General features: G+C 41.0%; 1 protein-coding gene across 1 annotated transcript in view; it reads left to right on the top strand.

Annotated features, from left to right (window-relative positions):
- Positions 1-18,895, top strand: part of LOC108176237 (uncharacterized) — a 59,096-nt gene extending 40,201 nt beyond the window's left edge. Inside the window, exons 2-4 of the mRNA XM_089325251.1 lie at positions 9,869-9,995; positions 10,240-10,332; positions 14,164-18,895. Coding sequence (XP_089181377.1) covers positions 9,869-9,995; positions 10,240-10,332; positions 14,164-17,420 — 3,477 coding nt within the window. The 3' untranslated portion in view covers positions 17,421-18,895. The remainder of the gene's footprint in view (positions 1-9,868; positions 9,996-10,239; positions 10,333-14,163) is intronic.
- The last annotated feature ends 2,851 nt before the right edge of the window (positions 18,896-21,746 follow it).

The following is a 21,746-nucleotide window of genomic DNA, read 5'->3' as shown; positions in this document are numbered from 1 at the left end:
TTGGTTTGACTGTATGCTTTCCTGTGCTCTGTCTTCTAAGTCCGGTAGTCTCTCTTTTTAAGGCTCTCAAATGCATTTGTCATTTGATCTGTTGAATTCTTCATTTCATTTTGATTTCTCTTCACTATCACAATTTCATGTTCTACTAATTGCTTCATTTAATTTTTATTTTTCCTTAAGATTTCATTTTCATGAGAGAGATTTTCTACCCTGTCCAGTAAGGATTTCTGTAGTTCAAGAATTTGTTTTTGAGAACTTCTACGTGTTCTTATCATTTATTTTTGGAAATCCATTTGTTGCATTTCTTCTATCTCATCACCTTTATAATCTTGGCTTGGAGTGTCTTGTTCACTTGGGGGCATCATAATGTCTTCCTTGTTCTTGTTTCCTCAGTTTCTGCATTTCTTGCTTGGCATTATGGAGATATTCTTTGGTTTTCTTCTTCTTCTTCTTTTTTTTTTTTTTTTTTTTTTGCTGTTGTGGTTTTTCTTATTATACTATGACTCAATTAAGTGGACTGTCTGCTTTTGATGGATCCTTAGAGGCTTGTGATGAGTGTGGCCAGAGAGCTCTGTTTGATTCTTCAGGGTTAAGGGTGACACACCCAGGTTAGGCACATTAAATTTTTTCTCTTTCTCTCTGTTTTTTTTTGTTTGTTTGTTTGTTTGTTTGTTAAGAAGGGAAATAATTCCACACAGCTGAGTGGAATTGAAGGCAGTCAGTGTCTGAGCTCTGGCCCCTGTGGGTATAATATTCATCTGCTCTGTCCCAAGGACGACACAAAGGATCTGTGCAGTCCTCAGTGTAAGCTCAGATTCCCCTGCAGTCTTCCACCAGGATGCCAAGGTTAGCAAGTTTGCGGTGTCTCCCCAGAGTACTCACATCTCAGGCACTCCATGAGTTCTCTCACACACCCTCAATTTTTTTTTTCACAGTCACAGTTCATAAGCTCCCACACATCACTAGGTCCTAACCTCCTTTTATTTCTTGCACCAGAGTCAGGTTTTTCTGCTTGGCTGGGGGTGGGCACAGCCCTGAGGTGGCACAGCTTTTACTTATGTCCAAAATGGTGCCTGCTCTTTATCTTGCTCATCTTTGTAAGGTGAGTGGAGAGAGAGAATCATGTCCATACTGGTCCCTTTTATTTTTATTTTTATTTTTATTTTATTTTATTTCTCTCTTTTAGTTAGCCTAGTGGACTTTCCCCCACAGGGCTTCAAGCCTCATTCCCTCTAGGCTCTTCCTGCGACTTCCCTGCCAGTGTCTTGGGCTACTGAGGTTTTGCCTCACCTCCCTTTCCAGCACTGGCGTGTAGACTCGGCAGCTGGGGTCCCGAGCCATGGGCACCCGTGCCCTCCACATAGGTCCACCTTGTCCCACTAGTTCTGGAAGAGTTTCTTCTGCAGTTTTTTCCCCTAACTCTTCCCTGAAACTAAAGTATCTCCACTTTTATTAAACTATCTCTTCCTGGACTATCAGTGTGCTCCCTCCCTATTCCACCATCTTGGAGGACTCCTGCCCCCTGTATTCTAATAGTCCTTCCTGGTAGCTCAAGGAAGTTTTGCCAGGATCTCTGTAAAAAAGATGAAATAAATTGTATTTCAGGAGAAAAGTGCTTTGTGTAGTGTCACATGATTTGTAAATAGCCAGCACCTTAACTTCTGCCTAATGTTCTCTATCTTGCCACACTTAATTAAAAAACATTTATTTTTCAGATCCATTTCAGAAATTTCACCAGTTCAAATAGTACTGCTTTAGAAAACTTTCATGAGCATGCCTTCCTTTTGCTACTAATGCAATGTTTGGAGTGTATGACTTCAAAAAGCATATCATGAGGCTAGTGCTGTGGCACAGTGGGTTAATGCCCTGGCCTGAAGTGCCCACATCTCATATTGGCACGGGTTCAAGACTCAGCTGCTCCACTTCTGATCCAGCTCTCTGCTATGGCCTGGGAAAGCAGTAGAAGATGGCTCAAGTCCTTGGGTTCCTGCACCCATGTGGGAGACCTGGAAGAAGCTCCTGGGTCCTGGCTTTGGTTGGTGCAGCTCCGGCCATTGCAGCCATTTGCAGAGCGAGCCATCAGATGGAAGATCTCTCTCTCTCTCTCTCACTCTGCATAAATTTGACTTTCACATAAATAAATACATCTTTAAAAAAAAAGCATATCATAAAAATTTTCCCCCTTTCAGTAATTTCTTCTTGAACAATATGCAGTATACATGCAGCTACAGAAAATTACTGTGAACCTTTATCCTGCCTTCTGAGATAGTAAAATTATATTAAATTAGATTTCATATAATAAGCTTCTTAAAATATAAACCAAAAGAACACAATGACCATATATAAGCTGAAATGTGAAGAACAACCTTATGGTCTCCAAATAATTTATTTTTATGAATCCCAAGACTCTTTTTTTTTTTTTTAGTAGCAGCTTTTCTAAGGTCTAATTGATAGGCAAAGATTGTGTTTATAGGAGCTTTTTTCTAAGTTTTTTAAAAAAATTATTTGAAAATATTGTATATAGAGGAGAGACCCAGAGAGATCTCCCTTCTGCTTGTTCACATCACAGATGGCTGCATTGAGCAGGGCCAGGAAAGAATGAGGTCAGGAACCAAGATTTCCACCTGGATCTCCCACATTGGTAGCATTTGCCCAAGTATTTGGATCATCTTCCATTGCTTTTCTCAGGCTATCAGCAGGAAGCTAGATCAAAAGCAGTAGAGCCAGAACATGAACCAGTGCTCATATGGGATGCTTGTATTGCAGACGGCAGGTTTACTTGCTATGTGACAATGCTAGCCCTGTTTTATGGGAACTTCCAAATGAAATTTTTTTTGTTTGTTTATAGGGATTAAGATGTGTTTTTATTGATCAATAGAAATACCTTAAAAATCAAGATAAAAATGAAAAGTGAAAAATAGAATATTAACTAGCATGTATATACAACAGAGTCCATCAGTATTAACAATCCATCAATACTTCTTTGTATTTGCTTTTGAAATATCTACATTCCTATATTCTTTTTTTTATAAAACTTTTTTTTTAACTTTTATTTAATGAATATAAATTTCCAAAGTACGGCTTATGGATTACAATGGCTTCCCCCCCCATATCGTCTCTCCCACCAGCATCCCTCCCCTTTCCCACTCTCTCTCCCCTTCCATTCACATGAGGATTCATTTTCAATTCTCTTTATATACAGAAGATCAGTTTAGCATACATTAAGTAAAGGTTTCAACAGTTTGCTACCACACAAACATAAAGTGAAAAATAATAGATGATTTTTTAAATGATTTTGAAATCAGATCAGACTTATTGTCATGTTTAATCCCAGTGAGAGTCAAGTTGGGAATTGATAATTTCTTCTTCTTTTTTTTTTTTTTTTTACAGAAGATCAGTTTAGTATACATTAAGTAAAGATTTCAACAGTTTGCACCCCCATAGAAACACAAAGTGAAATATACTGTTTGAGTACTCATTATAGCATTAAGTCTCAATGTACAGCACATTAAGGACAGAGATCCTACATGAGGAGTAAGTGCACAGTGACTCCTGTTGTTGGCTTTACAAATTGACATTCCTGTTTATGGCATCAGTAATCTCCCTATGCACCAGTCATGAGTTTCCAAGGCTATGGAAGCCCCTTGAGTTCTCCGACTCTTATCTTGTTTAGACAAGCTCATAGTCAAAGTGGAGGTTCTCTCCTCCCTTCAGAGAAAGGTACCTCCTTCTTTGAAGACCTGTTCTTTCCACTGGGATCTCACTCACAGAGATCTTTCATTTAGGGTTTTTTTTTTTTTTTTTTCCAGAGTGTCTTGGCTTTCCATGCCTGAAATACTCTCATGGGCTTTTCAGCCAGATCTGAATGGCTTTAGGGCTGATTCTGAGGCCAGAGTGCTATTTAGGACATCTGCCATTCTATGAGTCTGCTGAGTATCTCGCTTCCCATGTTGGATCACTCTCCCCTTTATTTATTCTATCAGTTAGTATTAGCAGGTACTAGACTTGTTTATGTGATTCCTTTGACTCTTAGTCCTTTCATTATGATCAATTGTGAACTGAAATTGATCACTTGGACTAGTGAGATGGCATTGGTACATGACACCTTGATGGGATTGAATTGGAGTCCCCTGGTATGTTTCTAACTCTACCAATTGGGGCAAGTCAGCTTGAGCATGTCCCAAATTGTACATCTCTTCCCTCTCTTCTTCCCACTCTTATGTTTAACAGGGATCACATTTCAGTTAAATTTCAACACTTAAGAATAACTGTGTATTAATTACAGAATTAAACCAGTCATATTAAGTAGAACAGACAAAAAAACTACTAAGAGGGATAATGTATTAAGTTGTTCATTAACAGTCAGGGCTATGCTGATCAAGTCACCATTTCTCATAGTGTCCATTTCACTTCAACAGGTTTCCTTTTTGGTGTTCAGTCAGTTGTCACCGATCAGGGAGAACATATGGTATTTGTCCCTTTGGGACTGGCTTACTTCACTCAGCATGATGTGTTCCAGATTCCTCCATTTTGTTGCAAATGACTGGATTTTGTTGTTTCTTACTGCGGTATAGTATTCTAAAGAGTACATATCCCATAATTTCTTTATCCAGTCTACTGTTGATGGGCACTTGGGTTCGTTCCAGGCCTTAGCTATTGTGAATTGAGCTGCAATAAACATTAGGGTGCAGACTGCTTTTTTGTTTGCCAATTTAAATTCCTTTGGGTAAATTCCAAGGAGTGGGATGGCTGGGTCGAATGGTAGGGTTATCTTCAGGTTTCTGAGGAATCTCCAGACTGACTTCCATAGTGGCTTGACCAGTTTGCATTCCCACCAACAGTGGGTTAGTGTCCCTTTTTCCCCACATCCTTGCCAGCATCTGTTGTTGGTAGATTTCTGCATGTGAGCCATTCTAACCGGGGTGAGGTGAAACCTCATTGTGGTTTTGATTTGCATTTCCCTGATTGCTAATGACCTTGAACATTTTTTCATGTGCCTGTTGGCCGTTGGGAACTTCCAAATGAAATTTTGAAGTTGTATGCATTGTAGTTTACATGTAATTCAACTTTCTGCCATACTTACTGATATATATCAGCATTTGATGTAGGACAAATCAGAAAACACAATGGCTTAACAAATAGCCATTTGATTTGCAGTTCTGACTCTGTGTTTTGGGCTGTACTCAGCTGGGCAGTTCCTATGATCAGTCCAGGAGCAGAAATGAGAGTTTAGCCATTTGGGGAACTGATTGAGGCTTCACTTAAGTGTCTGGGGTTTGTGGTGAATCTTGGCTATATATTATCTCTTTTTTCTTTTTTTGACAGGCAGAGTTAGTGAGAGAGAGAGAGACAGAGAGAAATGCCTTCCTTCCATTGGTTCACCCCCCAGATGGCTACTATGGCCAGCATGCTGTGCTGATCCAAAGCTAGGAGACAGGCACTTCCTCCTGGTCTCCCTTGTGGGTGCATGGCCCAAGAACTTGGGCCATCCTCCACTGCTTTCCCAGGCCACAGCCGAGAACTGGACTGGAATAGGAGCAACTGGGTCAGAACCAGCACCCCAACTGAGACTGTCACCTGGAATACCAGTGCCACGGGCGGAGGATTAACCTAGTGAGCCACGGCACCAGCCTACATACTATCTCTTCAACAGGCAGGCCCCAGGGTTTTTCAGAAGATAACTGTCATAAAAAGAAAATCTGAGAAGGCAAATACTTTACAAATTGTCTATTTCTGGGGCTGGTTCTGTGACATAGAAAGTAAAGACACCGCCTGCAGTGCCAGCATCTCATATGGGTGTCAGTTCATGACTCAGCTGCTCTACTTCTGATCCAGCTCTTTGCTACAGCCTGGAAAAACAGTAGAAGATGGCCCAAGTCCTTTGGCCCCTGCTCCCTTGTGGGAGACCTGAAAGAAGCTCCTGATTCATATCTTTGGATCTACACAGCTCCAGCCATTGCAGCTATCTGGGAGTGAACCTGCAGTTCAAAGACCTCTCTTTATTCCTCCTTCTCTCTCTCTCTCTCTCTCTCTCTCTCTCTCTCTCTCTCTTTCTCTGCCTCTCCTTCTCTCTTTGTGCAACTCTTTCATATAAATAAATATTTTACAAATTGTCTTTCTATCACATTTACTGGTATCTCATGGGGTAAATCAATTGAAATGGTGAAATTCATGGTCTTTTTCAAAAAGATTTATTTATTTATTTGAAAGAGTTACACACAGAGAGAGGGAGAGGCAGAGAGAGAGATAGAGTGCTCTTCCATCTGCTGGTTCACTCCCCAGTTGGCTGCAATGGCCAGAGTTGTGCCAATCCAAAGCCAGGATCCAGGAGCTTCTTCTGGGTCTTCCACATGGGTACCGGGGCCCAAGGACTTGGGCCATCTTCTACTGCTTTCCCAGGCCATAGCAGAAAGCTGGATCAGAAGTGGGGCAGCTGCGAATCAAACCAGTGCCTATATGGGATGTCAGTCTGCAGGTGGCAGTTTTACCCGCTAGGCCACAGTGCCACCCCCAATCCAGGGTTTTGTGAAGGGATGAATACAGGGAAAGGTGCTACTTGGAATCATTACTGGTAAAGTGCACTGCATTAAATATACATTATGTGTATTTGTTAACTTTCTTTAGTATAAACTTTAATAACAACATAATGTTTATCTCTGATAACCTTATTCATTTGAACACTCAACTTTTCTTTTTACTTTTACATTATTATTTTACAAAATTTTTAGATAATGCTTTCTTTAAACCAATGATAACTTCTGTTTAATCTCTGCCACTTAATATAGGTGGGTGCATTTTCCTATGTATTTCTATTTTTAGAGGTTTATTCCTCCACAGTGAAGCTGATGTTTTCTTGGTTAATGTATTTATTCTTCTTTATTCATTCTACTATATCCTTTTTTTCCCCACTGTTCAGTGCAGAAGGAAACCAGAGGTTTTTTTTTTTATGATTTCATTTATTTATTGAAAGAGTTGCAGAGAGAGAAAGTCTTCTATCTGCTGGCTCACCCTCCAAATTACTGCAAAGGCCGGAGCTCAGCCAATCCAAAGCCAAGACCCAAGAACTTCTGGGTCTCCCATGCAGGTGCAGTGGCCCAAGGACTTGGACCATGTTCCACTGCTTTCTCAGGACATAGCAGAAAGCTAGATTGTATGTTGAGGAGGCAGTACTCAAACCAGAACCCATATGGAATGCTGGCACTGAAGGCAGCAGCTTTACCCATTATGCCACAGCGTTGGCCTCTAGAGTTTTCTTTGAACTCCTGCCATTCACCTTCTCTCCCAGGTATGATTCTGGGTCCTCCACATGTTTCTAAGAGGAAAGAAAATTAATATATCACCTGTAAGTGTTTTTTTTTTTTTTAATTATTCCCCAGCTTGTCAGTACTCATTTTAGGTGTTTAATGCTAGTTTATTTATTTATTTTTTTAGACTTTTTTTTATTTATTTGAAAGAGTTACAGAGAGGCAGAGGGGGAGAGAGAGAGAGTCTTCCATCTGCTGGTGCACTCCCTAGTTTGCCACAATGGCCGGAGTTGCACTGGTCCAAAGCTAGAAGTGAAGAGCTTCTTCTGGGTCTCCCACATGGGTTCAGGGGCCCAAGGACTTAGGTCATTTTCTACTGAATTCCCAGGCCATAGCAGAGAGCTGGATTGGAAGTGAAGCCACTGGGACTTGAACTGGCACCAATATGGGATGCCAGCACTGAAGGCAGTGGCTTTACCTGCTAGCCACAGTGCCAGTCCCAGTATACTAGTTAATTAAAATGGAAAATATGGGGCTGGCTCTGTGGCTCAGTGGGTTAATGCCCTGGTCTAAAGCATCGACTTCCCATATAGGCACTGGTTTGAGACCCGGCTGCTCCACTTCTGTTCCAGCTCTCTACTATGGCCTGGGAAAGCAGTGGAAGATGGCCCAGGTCCTTGGGCCCCTGAACTCATGTGGGAGACCCAGAAGAATCTCCTGGTTCCTGGCTTCAGATTGGAGCAGTTCCAGCCATTGCAGCCAATTGGGGGCTGAACCAGCAGGTGGAAGACCTCTCTCTCTCTCTGCCTCTCCTCTCTCTGTGTAACTCTGACTTTCAAATAAATAAATAAATATTTAAAAAATTTTTAAATAGAAAAATAAACATAAAATTTGTTATCACAGAATATACAGAAATGAACTATGAATTTGGCATGATTATGAAACATTACTGTCATCTATAATAATGCAGTTTGATCTCTTGTCTTTCTGTTGCTATAGCAAAATATATATTTGTTACATGAATTGAGTTGAAACTAAGCACAATATGCTACATTTTTGGGGTCATGTCTGAAACATTCTACACATAGATGATGTACTGAACAGTGTTTTAGTGCTACCTATGAAGTAAACACTTAGCATTCTGCAAGAGGAAGAGTTACCTAGTGCTGGAACACAAATCAGTTAAGTTTGTTTTCAAATTGTTAGAGTAATGGAGTTCTTAATACCTTTGAAAAGCTGAATTGGATTCTGGAATAGGATAAGGAATGTGTGGAGAAAAGAATCTACTGGAGGCTCATTTATTTTTTTAAGATTATTTATTTGAAAGGTGGACTTGCAGAGATTGGGAGAGACAGGGAGACAAAAGGATATATCTTCTATCTAGTGTTCATTCCCCAAATGCCCACAATGGCTGGGACTGGGCCAGGCCAAAGCCAGGAGCCTGGGACTCCATGGGTCTCCCACATTGGTGGAAGGGTCCAAATACTCAGGCCATTTTCACTGCTCTTTCAATCAGATTAGCAGGGAACTAGATTGGAAGTGGAGCAGCAAGGAGTCAAGTCCTCTGTTTACATGGGATGCCAGCATTGATGGTGGAGGCTTAGCCTGCTGGATCACAATTCTGGTGACTATTGCAAGTTCTGAAACAAATCTCTAAGCATTTTTCTCAGTGAGTCACAAATGCAGATTGTACTGCAGACATTTCCAGGTTCTCTTTTTGGGCAAATAATTCCATTGCTTTCATTTAATTATCATAATGTTATTTCAAATGTTTATCATTTGAATGTTTTGGGCAAGTATTTCCATTGCTTTCACTTTAATTAGGTATAATGTTATTTCAATTGTTTATCACTGGAATAATCATAGACAAGGGCAAAAGCTAATTTGTATTCTTTGTCTTACCTATATTTTCTCTCTTAAAAATATTTATTAGCTTGATAGAGAAAAAAGTTGATGGACTGAGAGATAGAGAGCTTTGACACATTAATTCACTTCCTAGATAACCATACCAAACAGGTGGGGCAGGACTGAAGCCAGGATTGAGGAATGGAATCTAGGCCTCCTTCATTGGTGACATCACCATTGCTTCCCCAGGTTTGCATTATCTGGGAGCTAGAAACTACAGCTGGCATCGGAAGTCATGGACACTCTGAGGTGGCATCATAAACAACACTAAGCTAAATGTCTGCCCTGTCTTTTAATATATTTTTTCTCTGATATATTGGAAATGATATGCATGGTGTTTTCCTGGAAATTGTTTTCTGTTCATTCCCATCATAGTTTCACTGATGGTTTCTTGCCTTTTTTCTCAATGCTTCTACATACTTCTCCTTAACATTGCCCAGTCAAGAGTCAGTATTGCCCCTCTTCTAGCCTGCTGTGCAATTCCCCTTGAATGATGTGGCATTTGTGATTTGAACCTCCTGTTTCCCTCTAGGTTGGGCATTTCTCACAGCCTGTAGATCATGGGTTTGACTCTGTTGAATGCTCCATGTGGCTTTCTAAACACTCCACAAGTCTAATGTGAAACCATATCCTTCCTTTTTTCCTTCATATCCATACACAACTGTCAGTGTTTATTTTGTGACAGAGCTAACATGTTGACTGGAAGTGTATTATTATAGGTAATGACAGCATTTGAAGACCTGGCTGTGTACTTTACGTGGGAGGAATGGAAGAAAATGAACAATGCTCAGAAAATCCTGTACAGAGATGTGATGCTGGAGACCTACAGCAGCCTGTTCTCCTTGGGTGAGTGACACCCATCACATGCCCAGTGATAACATTTTCTTGCTATTTGACAAATAAGGGAACACTTTATAATGTTTAATATTGGGCAGGATTAGAATTTGAGTCCATGAATAATCTGAATATCTACCATCTAACAAAAGATTCAAATTGGAACATTTGTTGCATAGCTCCTGAACCAAGCTGTAGTCCTTTAAATAACCCAAGATAGTGAGTTTACAAAGTCTTACTTTGTTTCCATTAATAGGGCACTGCATTACCAAACCTGACTTGATCTTCAAGTTGGAGCGAGGAGAAGAGCCATGGATGATGGATGAATGCTTGAATCAGAGCCTTTCAGGTCAGTCTGCACATAAGAGACAGGGAGGCCAAGGCAGAGTGTGTAGATGTTGACTGGTGTTCTTTCCATGAATTTTTCTCAAGCCTTACTCCTGATGACAGCTGGTTTTGTGCATCAGACACAGGCATTTAGAGATACCAGTATCTTTCTAACTTTTGTTCTTAGTGAAGATGTACTTTGATTAAAAAAAAAAATCCAGTCATTTTCTGATGTTACTAAGGCTTTTATCTAGGTTTGATACATTCCCCCAATTCTAACTTGTCCTTCTCTACACTTTCATACCTTTTCCTTCATGCACTTATTAGTTCCTTCAGTGCTTGTTAAAAAACTTCTTTTTTTTAATATTCATGTTTCTGTTTTTTTTTTTTTTTTTTTTGGACAGGCAGACTGGACAGTGAGAGAGAGAGAGAGAGAAAGGTCTTCCTTTACCGTTGGTTCACTCCCCAATGGCCGCTGCGGCCAGCACACAGTGGCTGGCACACTGCACTGATCTGAAGCCAGGAGCCAGGTGTTTCTCCTGGTCTCCCATGTGGGTGTAGGGCCCAAGGACCTGGGCCATCCTCCACTGCACTCCTGGGCCACAGCAGAGAGCTGGCCTGGAAGAGGGGTAACCAAGACAGAATCCAGTGCCCCTAGTGGGACTAGAACCAGGTGTGCCAGTGCCACAGGCAGAGGATTAGCCTATTGAGCCATGGTGCTGGCCTGTTTCTGTTTTTTTTTTTTTAATATTTATTTATTTATTTGAAAGTCAGAGAGAGAGAAGAAGGAGAAGCAGAGAGAGAAAGAGAGAGAGAGGTCTTCCATCCACTGGTTCACTTCCCAGCTGGCTGTCATGACTGGAGCTGTACTGATCTGAAGCTAGGAGCCAGGAGCTTCTTCCAGGTCTCCCTCATGGGTACAAGGGTCCAAGGACTTGGGCCATCTTCTACTGCTTTCCCAGGCTATAGCAGAGAGCTGGATCAGAAGTGGAGCAGCTAGGACTTAAACTGGTGCCCATAAGTGATGGCAGCACCTCAGGTGGTGGCTTTACCTGCTATGCCACAATGCCAGTCCCTGGAAACTTATTTCTAACTCATTGCTCAGATTGAGTTCCCACTCATGATTTTGTCTAGGCATAGAACTTGCTCAGGACTGAATCAATAAATGTGAACTCTCTCTTTCTTAGTCTCTTTCTTTTTTTCCCTCTGTGCTTCTAAAATAAATAAGAAAATTATAGTCTGTTGGAAACATTTGAGGAGTGAGCCTATAGTTGGCAAAGCTCTGTTTCAGTCTGTCTTTATCTTTCATTCTGTCTCTCTTACTCTCAAGTAAGTAAATAAGTAAATGCTAAAAGATGGTCATGTGGCCGGTGCTGTGGCACAGTGAATTAACACCCTAGCCTGAAGCACCAGCATCCCATATGGGCACCAGTTTGAGACCCAGTTGCTCCACTTCTCATCTAGCTCTTGGCTATGGCCTGGGAAAGCAGTAGAAGATGGTGCAAGTCCTTGGACTCCTGCACCTGAGGGAGACCCAGAAGCAGCTCCTGGCTCCTGGCTTCAGATCAGCACAATTCTGGCCATTGTGGCCAATTGGGGAGTGAACCATTGGTTGGAAGACCTTACTCTCTTTGCCTCTCCTCTCTCTTGTAACAATGACTTTCAAATAAATAAATCTTAAAAAATAAATAAATAAAAGGTGGTCATGAGTAAGCCTCTGTGCTGTGACATCAGAAATTATGAAGCTAGCAATGACACTGTGGTGCAGTGTGTTAAAGCTCCAGCCTGCAACACTAGCATTTCATATTGGTGCCAGTTCAAGTCCCAGCTGGTCCTCTTCTAATCCAGCTCTCTGCTAATGCACCTGAGAAAAGTGCAGAGGTTGGCCCAAATCCTTGGCCCCCTGTACCCATGTGGGAGACAAGAAAGACACTCCTGGCTCCTAACTTCATTTTGGCCCAGCATTAGTTGTTGTTCCCATATGGGGAGTGAACCAGCAGATGAAAGACTTCTCTCTCTCTCTCTTTAATTCTAGCTTTCAAATAAATAAAGTAAATCTTTGAAAAAAGAAATCCTAGGGCCAGCGCCGCGGCTCACTAGGCTAATCCTCCGCCTAGCGGCGCCGGCACACCAGGTTCTAGTCCCGGTCGGGGCGCCGGATTCTGTCCCGGTTGCCCCTCTTCCAGGCCAGCCCTCTGCTGTGGCCAGGGAGTGCAGTGGAGGATGGCCCAGGTGCTTGGGCCCTGCACCCCATGGGAGACCAGGAAAAGCACCTGGCTCCTGGCTCCTGCCATCGGATCAGCGCGGTGCGCTGGCCGCAGCGCACCGGCCGCGGCAGCCATTGGAGGGTGAACCAATGGCAAAGGAAGACCTTTCTCTCTGTCTCTCTCTCTCACTGTCCACTCTGCCTGTCAAAAAAATAAATAAATAAAATAAAAAAAAATAAAAAAATAAAAAAAAAAAAAAGAAAAAAGAAATCCTAAACTAAGCATGAACTTATATACAACATGAAAATAAGTGATCCTAGACTCACCAAGAAAGTAATGAGATTTTGAGACCCAAGGTCAAGTAGCCTCGTGGGGTTATGTTGAGTGGCTCAGATTTCTTTAAGGGTGGAGTTTGAAGTATGATTTCTCTCTTATTTTCAGTATCATTGAAAAATAAGCAAATAAAAAGATAAGAAAAACATAGGAAATGAAGCTTTCAGTGAAAATAGGAGGCAACTGATCAAATGCCTCCAGAAATTCAAATTATCACACAGGAATGTTTCTAGAAAGACTTTAGAGGAGGTAACCAGCACTGATGATTTCAGAATGAGTTAGAAACCACTTTTGAAAGAAGATGAGCACATCCTGGTTTGCAGAAACAAATTCTTCAAACTGATTGGGAGTGTTTAACTAAAGTGGTATATTGGGAATTTTCTGTACCTGTTGTACTTCTGAGAAGCTGAAGGTGTTGGGTGTCCTTAGGAATTTGGGGAAGCTGTCATAGAGTAGAGACAAAGTCATTTTTCATTTGAAAAATCCCACAAATGACGTTTACCTAGGAAGACTGAGCATGAGACACTCATAGATTTAAGTCCTACTCCTTAAATGTTGTCCTGCTTAAAGTACAGGCACATTTCACTCTTCTCCACCTGCAAGTAAATGATCAGTAAAACTTTTTCATGTTTATGGTTGAGATATCAGAGAAGCAAAAAGCACACAATTTTTATAAAAAATAAACTGGAGAAAAAGCACAGGGAAAAAAATGGTTGCTAGGTAGTGGGTGAATGTTTTTATTACATATTTGCCCATTCTTTAAAATATTTTATAGTTATTTCATCTTTGTGAAAGGCAGAGTGATAGTGAGAGAAGAGAGAGAGAGAAAGAGGTCCTCTATTAGCTCACTTCCCAGATGCCTGCAACACTTAGGTCTAACTAGTCTGAAGCCAAAACTCTAGAATCCCTCTAGTCTTCCCTAGTTTCTCACAGGTTCCCAGGCACATGAACCATTATCTGGTTCCTTCCAGTTTACATAGGCAGAGAGCTGCACTGAAAGCAGAGTAGCCAGGGCTCAAACTGACACTGTTTTGAGATGCAGGCATCCCACACATCATAGCACAAAAGTCATTCTACCATCCTTGACAAATTCTCATAGTAAAAAGGATCATGTTTGAACATTGGGAAACCTTATGGTATATTAATGTATTAAGGAGAAAAACCATATAATGGTCACAAATAAGTACCTCATACTGATTTTGTGAACATCTTATGCCACTTGGATAACAAGTAACTTCATTCCCTTTACATGAGTATGCCAGGAGAAACAGTTACATGTGATTCAGTGACATGATTGCTTTTTCTCATTTCAGTGGTCATGAAAAGGGATGACCTGATTAGGATCAACCAGGAAAGTCAGGACAAAAATCTGAATCAGGATTTTATGAAAAGTAACAAGACATCAGCTCTCAAGAGAATTGAATTAAGAAAAACACTTAGTTTAAATTCAAGCCATGTTCCAACACTGATTATTAAAAAGGGAATCTATTCAGGACTGAAGCCTGAGGAATGCAATAAATGTCACACTGTGTATCCCCCCAGTGGGCCTGATCAACTACAGGCTGGAGAGAAATTTGATAACACTAAGATACCTGGAAAATCTCTCCAGTTCTGTGAGCCTCTTAGTCAGCTTGACAATATTCACATCATGAAGCAGCCATTTGGACTCACTGGACAAGCAAAAGTCTTCACAAGAAAGATGTTCTGTAAATCTGAGAGGGTTCATATGGCAGAAAACCATAATAAGTCAACTGTCACTTTTGGAAAAGCAACACAAATAGAAAAAGCTATCCATGAAAATTCTAGCCTCAATATGCATCAACAAACTCACACAAGAAAGAAATTTTATAAGTACATTATGTATGTTGAACCTGTCATTCACCAGTCACATCTTGTAATAAACCAGAGACTAAATACAAGGGAAAAAGTTTACACATGTAAACCTTGTGGAAAATCACTCAGTTTTAATTCACCTTCTGAATGTAATGACTGTGGAAAAGCACAGAAGTCATACCTCATAAACCATCAGCGAATTCACACAGGAGAGAAACTTTATAAATGCCTTCAATGTGGAAAAGGCTTTCTGTGGAAGTCAGACCTCATAGTACACCAGAGAATTCACACAGGGGAGAAACCTCATAAATGTAATGACTGTGGAAAAGCCTTTGGACGCAAGTCATCCCTCCTCATACACCAGCGAATTCACACAGGGCAGAAACCTCATAAATGTAATGACTGTGGAAAAGCCTTTGGACACAAGTCATCCCTCCTCATACACCAGCAAATTCACACAGGGGAGAAACCTCATAAATGTAATGACTGTGGAAAAGCCTTTGGACGAAAGCCAGACCTCATCATCCACCAGCAAATTCACACAGGGGAGAAACCTCATAAATGTAATGACTGTGGAAAAGCCTTCGGACAAAAGTCAGCCCTCCTCATACACCAGCGAATTCACACAGGGGAGAAACCTCATAAATGTAATGACTGTGGAAAAGCCTTTGGACGAAAGCCAGACCTCATCATACACCAGCAAATTCACATGGGGGAGAAACCTCATAAATGTAATGACTGTGGAAAAGCCTTTGGACACAAGTCATCCCTCCTCATACACCAGCGAATTCACACAGGGGAGAAACCTCATAAATGTAATGACTGTGGAAAAGCCTTTGGACCAAAGCCAGACCTCATCATACACCAGCGAATTCACACGGGGGAGAAACCTCATAAATGTAATGACTGTGGAAAAGCCTTTGGAAGAAGGCCAGACCTCATCAGACACCAGCAAATTCACATGGGGGAGAAACCTCATAAATGTAATGACTGTGGAAAAGCCTTTGGACACAAGTCATCCCTCCTCATACACCAGCGAATTCACACAGGGGAGAAACCTCATAAATGTAATGACTGTGGAAAAGCCTTCGGACAAAAGCCAGACCTCATCATACACCAGCAAATTCACACAGGGGAGAAACCTCATAAATGTAATGACTGTGGAAAAGCCTTCAGACACAAGTCAGGCCTCAGGAAACATCAGCAAATTCACACGGGGGAGAAACCGCATAAATGTAATGACTGTGGAAAAGCCTTCGGACAAAACTCAGACCTCATCAGACACCAGCAAATTCACACAGGGGAGAAACCTCATAAATGTAATGACTGTGGAAAAGCCTTTGGACAAATGTCAGCCCTGCTCATACATCAGCGAATTCACACAGGGGAGAAACCTCATAAATGTAATGACTGTGGAAAAGCCTTTGGACGCAAGTCATCCCTCCTCATACACCAGCGAATGCACACAGGGGAGAAACCTCATAAATGTAATGACTGTGGAAAAGCCTTTGGATACAAGTCAGGCCTCATCATACACCAGCAAATTCACACAGGGCAGAAACCTCATAAATGTAATGACTGTGGAAAAGCCTTTGGACGCAAGTCATCCCTCCTCATACACCAGCGAATGCACACAGGGGAGAAACCTCATAAATGTAATGACTGTGGAAAAGCCTTCGGACACAAGTCAGGCCTCAGGAAACATCAGCGAATTCACACGGGGGAGAAACCTCATAAATGTAATGACTGTGGAAAAGCCTTTGGACGAAAGCCAGACCTCATCATACACCAGCGAATTCACACAGGGGAGAAACCTCATAAATGTAATGAATGTGGAAAAGCCTTTGGACACAAGTCAGGCCTCAGGAAACATCAGCAAATTCACATGGGGGAGAAACCTCATAAATGTAATGACTGTGGAAAAGCCTTTGGACAAAACTCAGACCTCATCAGACACCAGCAAATTCACATGGGGGAGAAACCTCATAAATGTAATGACTGTGGAAAAGCCTTTGGACAAATGTCAGCCCTGCTCATACATCAGCGAATTCACACAGGGGAGAAACCTCATAAATGTAATGACTGTGGAAAAGCCTTTGGACGCAAGTCATCCCTCCTCATACACCAGCGAATGCACACAGGGGAGAAACCTCATAAATGTAATGACTGTGGAAAAGCCTTCGGATACAAGTCAGGCCTCAGGAAACATCAGCGAATTCACACAGGGGAGAAACCTCATAAATGTAATGACTGTGGAAAAGCCTTCGGATACAAGTCAGGCCTCAGGAAACATCAGCGAATTCACACAGGGGAGAAACCTCATAAATGTAATGACTGTGGAAAAGCCTTTGGATCAAAGCCAGACCTCATCATACACCAGCAAATTCACACAGGGGAGAAACCTCATAAATGTAATGACTGTGGAAAAGCCTTTGGACATAAGTCACACCTCATCATGCACCAGCGAATGCACACAGGGGAGAAACCTCATAAATGTAATGACTGTGGAAAAGCCTTCGGATACAAGTCAGGCCTCAGGAAACATCAGCGAATTCACACAGGGGAGAAACCTCATAAATGTAATGACTGTGGAAAACCTTTGGACAAAAGTCACACCTCATCGTGCACCAGCGAATTCACACAGGGGAGAAACCTCATAAATAATGACTGCAGAAAAGCCTTTTTCTATAAGTTATACTCATATCAAAACAGTTCACACAGGGCAGAAACCTTATGAATCTAGTAAGTGTGGAAAAACCTTTATAAATCATGTTATAAATCATAGCTCATATTACACCACAGAATTCACACCAGGGAGAAACTTCATGAATGCAATGACTGTAGAAAAGCCCTTGGCAATAAGTCACATCTCAGAATGCATCAGAAAATGCACATGAAGAGAAACCTTTTGGACATAATGACTTGGAAAGCTTTTCCCCATAATTCAGCCCTCATTGCACATCATCTAATTCATATGGGGGAAAACACTTTGGATATAATGCCTTTATCCATAAGTAACACCTCATAAAACATCAGAATTCACATGGGGGAGAAACCTTATGAATGGAATGAATGTTGGAAAACTCTGCCAAAATCACACAATATAACATCAGAGAATTTATTACATAGTGGAAATCTTGTAATAAATGTGGGAAAGCCTTTTTTCAGAAGGAATGCCTCATAACATGTAGATCAAACAAGGGAGAGAACTTAAGGATATAATGAATGTGAAGGACTTTTTCCAAAGTCAACATAACCATGTGACAGAGCCTTTTGCTGGAAATTACATCCCATACAATAGGCACTCCCATAAGGAAGAAAGGTTGGGACCAGCGCTGTGGCACAGTAGGTTAAAGCCCTGTCCTGAAATGCTGGCATACCATGTGGGCACTGGTTCTAGTCCCAGTTGCTCCTCTTCTGATCCAGCTCTCTGCTATGGCCTGGGAAAGCAGTAGAAGATGGCCCTGCACCCACATGGGAGACCCAGAAGAAGCTCCTGACTCCTGGCTTTGGATCACTGCAGTTCCAGCCACTGCATCCATCTGGGGAGTGAACTAGCAGATGGAAGACCTCTTTCTGCTTCCCTGTCTCTCTCTTACTCTGACTTTCAAATAAATAACACAAATTGTTAAAGAAAATGAAGAAGTTCAGAAATATTATCAGTGTGACAAAAAGCCATTTGTCAGAAATGGCATTATACATCAGAAAATTCACACAAGTGGTTTCTTAGGAGTGTAATGAATGTGGAAGTATATTTTCATAGAATTCAGGTTTGCATAAATATGCAACTCAAGAAAGGCGATATCCTTCAAGTGCAATAGAACTCAAAAAACCATAGCCAGAAATTAAACATCAGGCCGGCGCCGTGGAGCAATAGGTTAATCCTCCACCTGCTATGCTGGCATCCCATATGGGTGCGAGTTCTAGTCCCAGCTGCCCCTCTTCAATCCAGCTCTCTACTGTGGCCTGGGAAAGCAATAGAAGACAGCCCAAGTGCTTGGGCCTCTGCACCCACAAGGAAGACTAGGAAGAAGCACCTGGCTCCTGGCTTCAGATCAGTGCAGCTCTGGCCACTGTGGCCATTTGAGGTGTGAACCAACAGAAGGAAGACCTTTATCTCTGTCTCTCTCACTGTCCATAGCTCTACCTGTCAAATAAATAAAAATCTTAAAAAAAAAGAAATTAAACATCAACTAACACCAGAGAATTCATACAGTAAAATGTCAATTTAATGAATGTGAAAAAATTTTTCTGCCATTAATCAATTCACATGAAGACTCCAAAATGAGAAAACATACATGCATAGAAAAGTCATGTACCATATGTCACCTGTCAATGGTTACCTGACAACTCACAGAAAGAAAAAATCCTATGATTTATTGTAATAGGAAATACCTTTATTATTAGGCAAACTTCCACAAAACATAGCAAGATTGCAGAGAGAAGTCCCTGAAATATAACTTGTTTGGAAGAATTCTTTGGTGGAATCACACCTTAGTGAGTATTGGGCAGTTTTCATTATGAATTGTGACAGAGAGTGGTTAACCGCTCTTCAGAAATTTTTCTCTTATTCAACCGGAACTTTTGGTTTCTCATTATTCTGAGTGGAATCAAGTATATGAACTGAACTGTGCTCTCTTGTGTAAATTTTGTTAATAAATATTTAAAAGTTGAGTAACAGTTATTTCAACAGTTATTTGGAATACCATCTTCATCAATTACAAAGTTACTTGTTTTATAGCTGCTTTTTTGGCCACCCAGGATTCTTTCCCCTCATTATTGTAGTGCAAACCAGTGATGTGACCATAGGCATATCAAGTGACACATGTTCCAGCCATAATAGTGTACCCTGGCCCTGGATAATAAGTGTTGTGTGCAACACAAGGGAATGAGTGTGCGGTGACCTATATACCCATGAGAAATTTCAACTTATCTGTGTGCACATCTGGATTAGACTCCACTACCCAAGGTCTATTTGAATATGCAAGTAGATGTTGCCACACACATTACCCTCATTCTTTTAAGGGACAACCTCAAACCCTATAAGTTGCAACACTCATCTGAATTTTCCTGTATTACTGAGTGCATAATGCCTTTTTCATTCATGATGCCACTTTTCTACACTTTTTCATCCTATTCCTAATTGCCTTGAAACAAGAACATAGAATGAAGTCTATCCATGTGGTACCCATTGCAATAGAGAAGCAGGAGCATAAATGTAGTATTTTTTTAAAAAAAGATTTATTTATTTGAAAGTCAGAGTTACACAGAAAGAGCAGAAGCAGAGAGAGAGAATTTTCCATCCAATGGTTCACTCCCCAATTGGCCACAATGGCCAGAACTGTGCTGATCCAAAACCAGGAGCTTCCTCCAGATCTCCCATGTAGGTGCAGGGACCCAAGCACTTGGGCCTTCTACTATTTCTCAGGCCATAGCAGAGAGCTAGATTGGAAGTGGAGCAGCCGGGTCTCGAACCAGCACCCATATGGGATGCCAGCACTTCAGGTCAGGGCATTAACCTGCTGTGACACAGTGCTGGCCCCTGTAGTACATTTTTGTATTAATTTAACATAATTTTTTACAACCTTTTTTTGTTGCATTATTCCCTGCTCCTGCAGGTGGCCCTCATTTTTATTGAAAATGTGTATTTTTATTCCTTCCAATTTAGAAAGTCCTTTCTGGATTAATATAAATCTGATTTACATTCAGTTAGTTCCTCAGGATACCTTCAGGAGGAACACTTTTCCTAGGTTGCTTGGCTATCCCATGATAACAGCGCTACAAATGCTATGATGCATCTAGCTGCAGTAGCTCTTTTATTTCCCATCTAGATAATAGCTGTGCAACTAATCCATTTCAACTCCATCACTACCCATAAGAAATAGCTCTTCATCCCTGTTTAAGTCCCCACAGTTTCTTGCAAGTGTTCATCAAATTAAATCTTATTATAAACAGATTTAATAGAAAATGAATGATGTAGCTGCTGGTAGTTTCAGTGAGGTTGAATGATTTGCTGGACTGCTGTTTTGTCTGGGTTATCTTTCATATTACTTAGAACTAATTTTTCACATTATTACTTGCCTGAGCACTTTTTCCTAGGCTCCCAGCTAAACAGGTGTTTGAAGACTAGATTTACTGTTAATTCTCACTAAGGACAGAGGTCCCACATTGAGAGCACAGATCCTTATGTGGTTCTTGGGACATAGTGAATATTATACCACTTGATTTAGTACTCAGGCACTGGTCTCCATTGAAGAGAAGAACTCAGCTGAACAGAATATAACTCCCTTCTGATTCAAAAAAGATTTACCATGCCAAACCTGGATGTGTCACCTTAGGCATACCCTTTACCCTTGAAAACTGAACAGAGCTCTCTGGCCACACCCACTACAAGCCTCTAGAGATTCAGTGAAAGCAGAAAGTCCATTTATCTACAGTCATAATACAATGATAAAAACTGCCAGAAAAAAAAAAAAAAAAGATGAGTATTTCCACAAATGCAAAAATCCAAGAAGCAAGAATAAGGAAAACATCATCATGCTCCCAAAAGAACATGACATTCCAATACTAGGTCATGAAGATGATGAGAGAAGAAATGCAAGAAATAGAACTCAAAAATTTGGTCATAAGGTTACATAGAAGTAATCAAAAGCAAATGCACAAACTACTGAAATCCATGAAGGACATGAAAGAAAATATCTCCCATGAAATAAAAATTATCAGGAGGAATCAAGATGAAATGAAGAATTCAACAGAACATGAAACTGAGATATTAAAAAGAAATCAAAATGAAATGAAGAATTCAATACAACAAATAAAATATGCAGTGGAGAGCCTTAAAAACAGAATCAGTGAGGCAGAAGAGAGAATACCAGACTTAGTAGACAGAGTACAGGAAAGTATACAGTCAAACCAAACACAAGAACAGGAGATTAGAAATCTAAAAAAGACTGTTGGGAATCTACAGGATACTATAAAAAAAAAAATAAGACCAACATTCTGGTTCTAGGAGTTCCTGCAGGCATGGTGAGAGAGAAAGGATTAGAAGGCATTTTTAGTGAAA

Source organism: Oryctolagus cuniculus, chromosome Y (genome assembly GCF_051225735.1).
Source record: "Oryctolagus cuniculus isolate XC-2025 breed Fujian yellow rabbit chromosome Y, ASM5122573v1, whole genome shotgun sequence".
Lineage (NCBI taxonomy): Eukaryota > Metazoa > Chordata > Mammalia > Lagomorpha > Leporidae > Oryctolagus > Oryctolagus cuniculus.
Note: the sequence above shows the minus strand (reverse complement) of the source record. Positions and strands in the feature narration are given on the sequence as shown.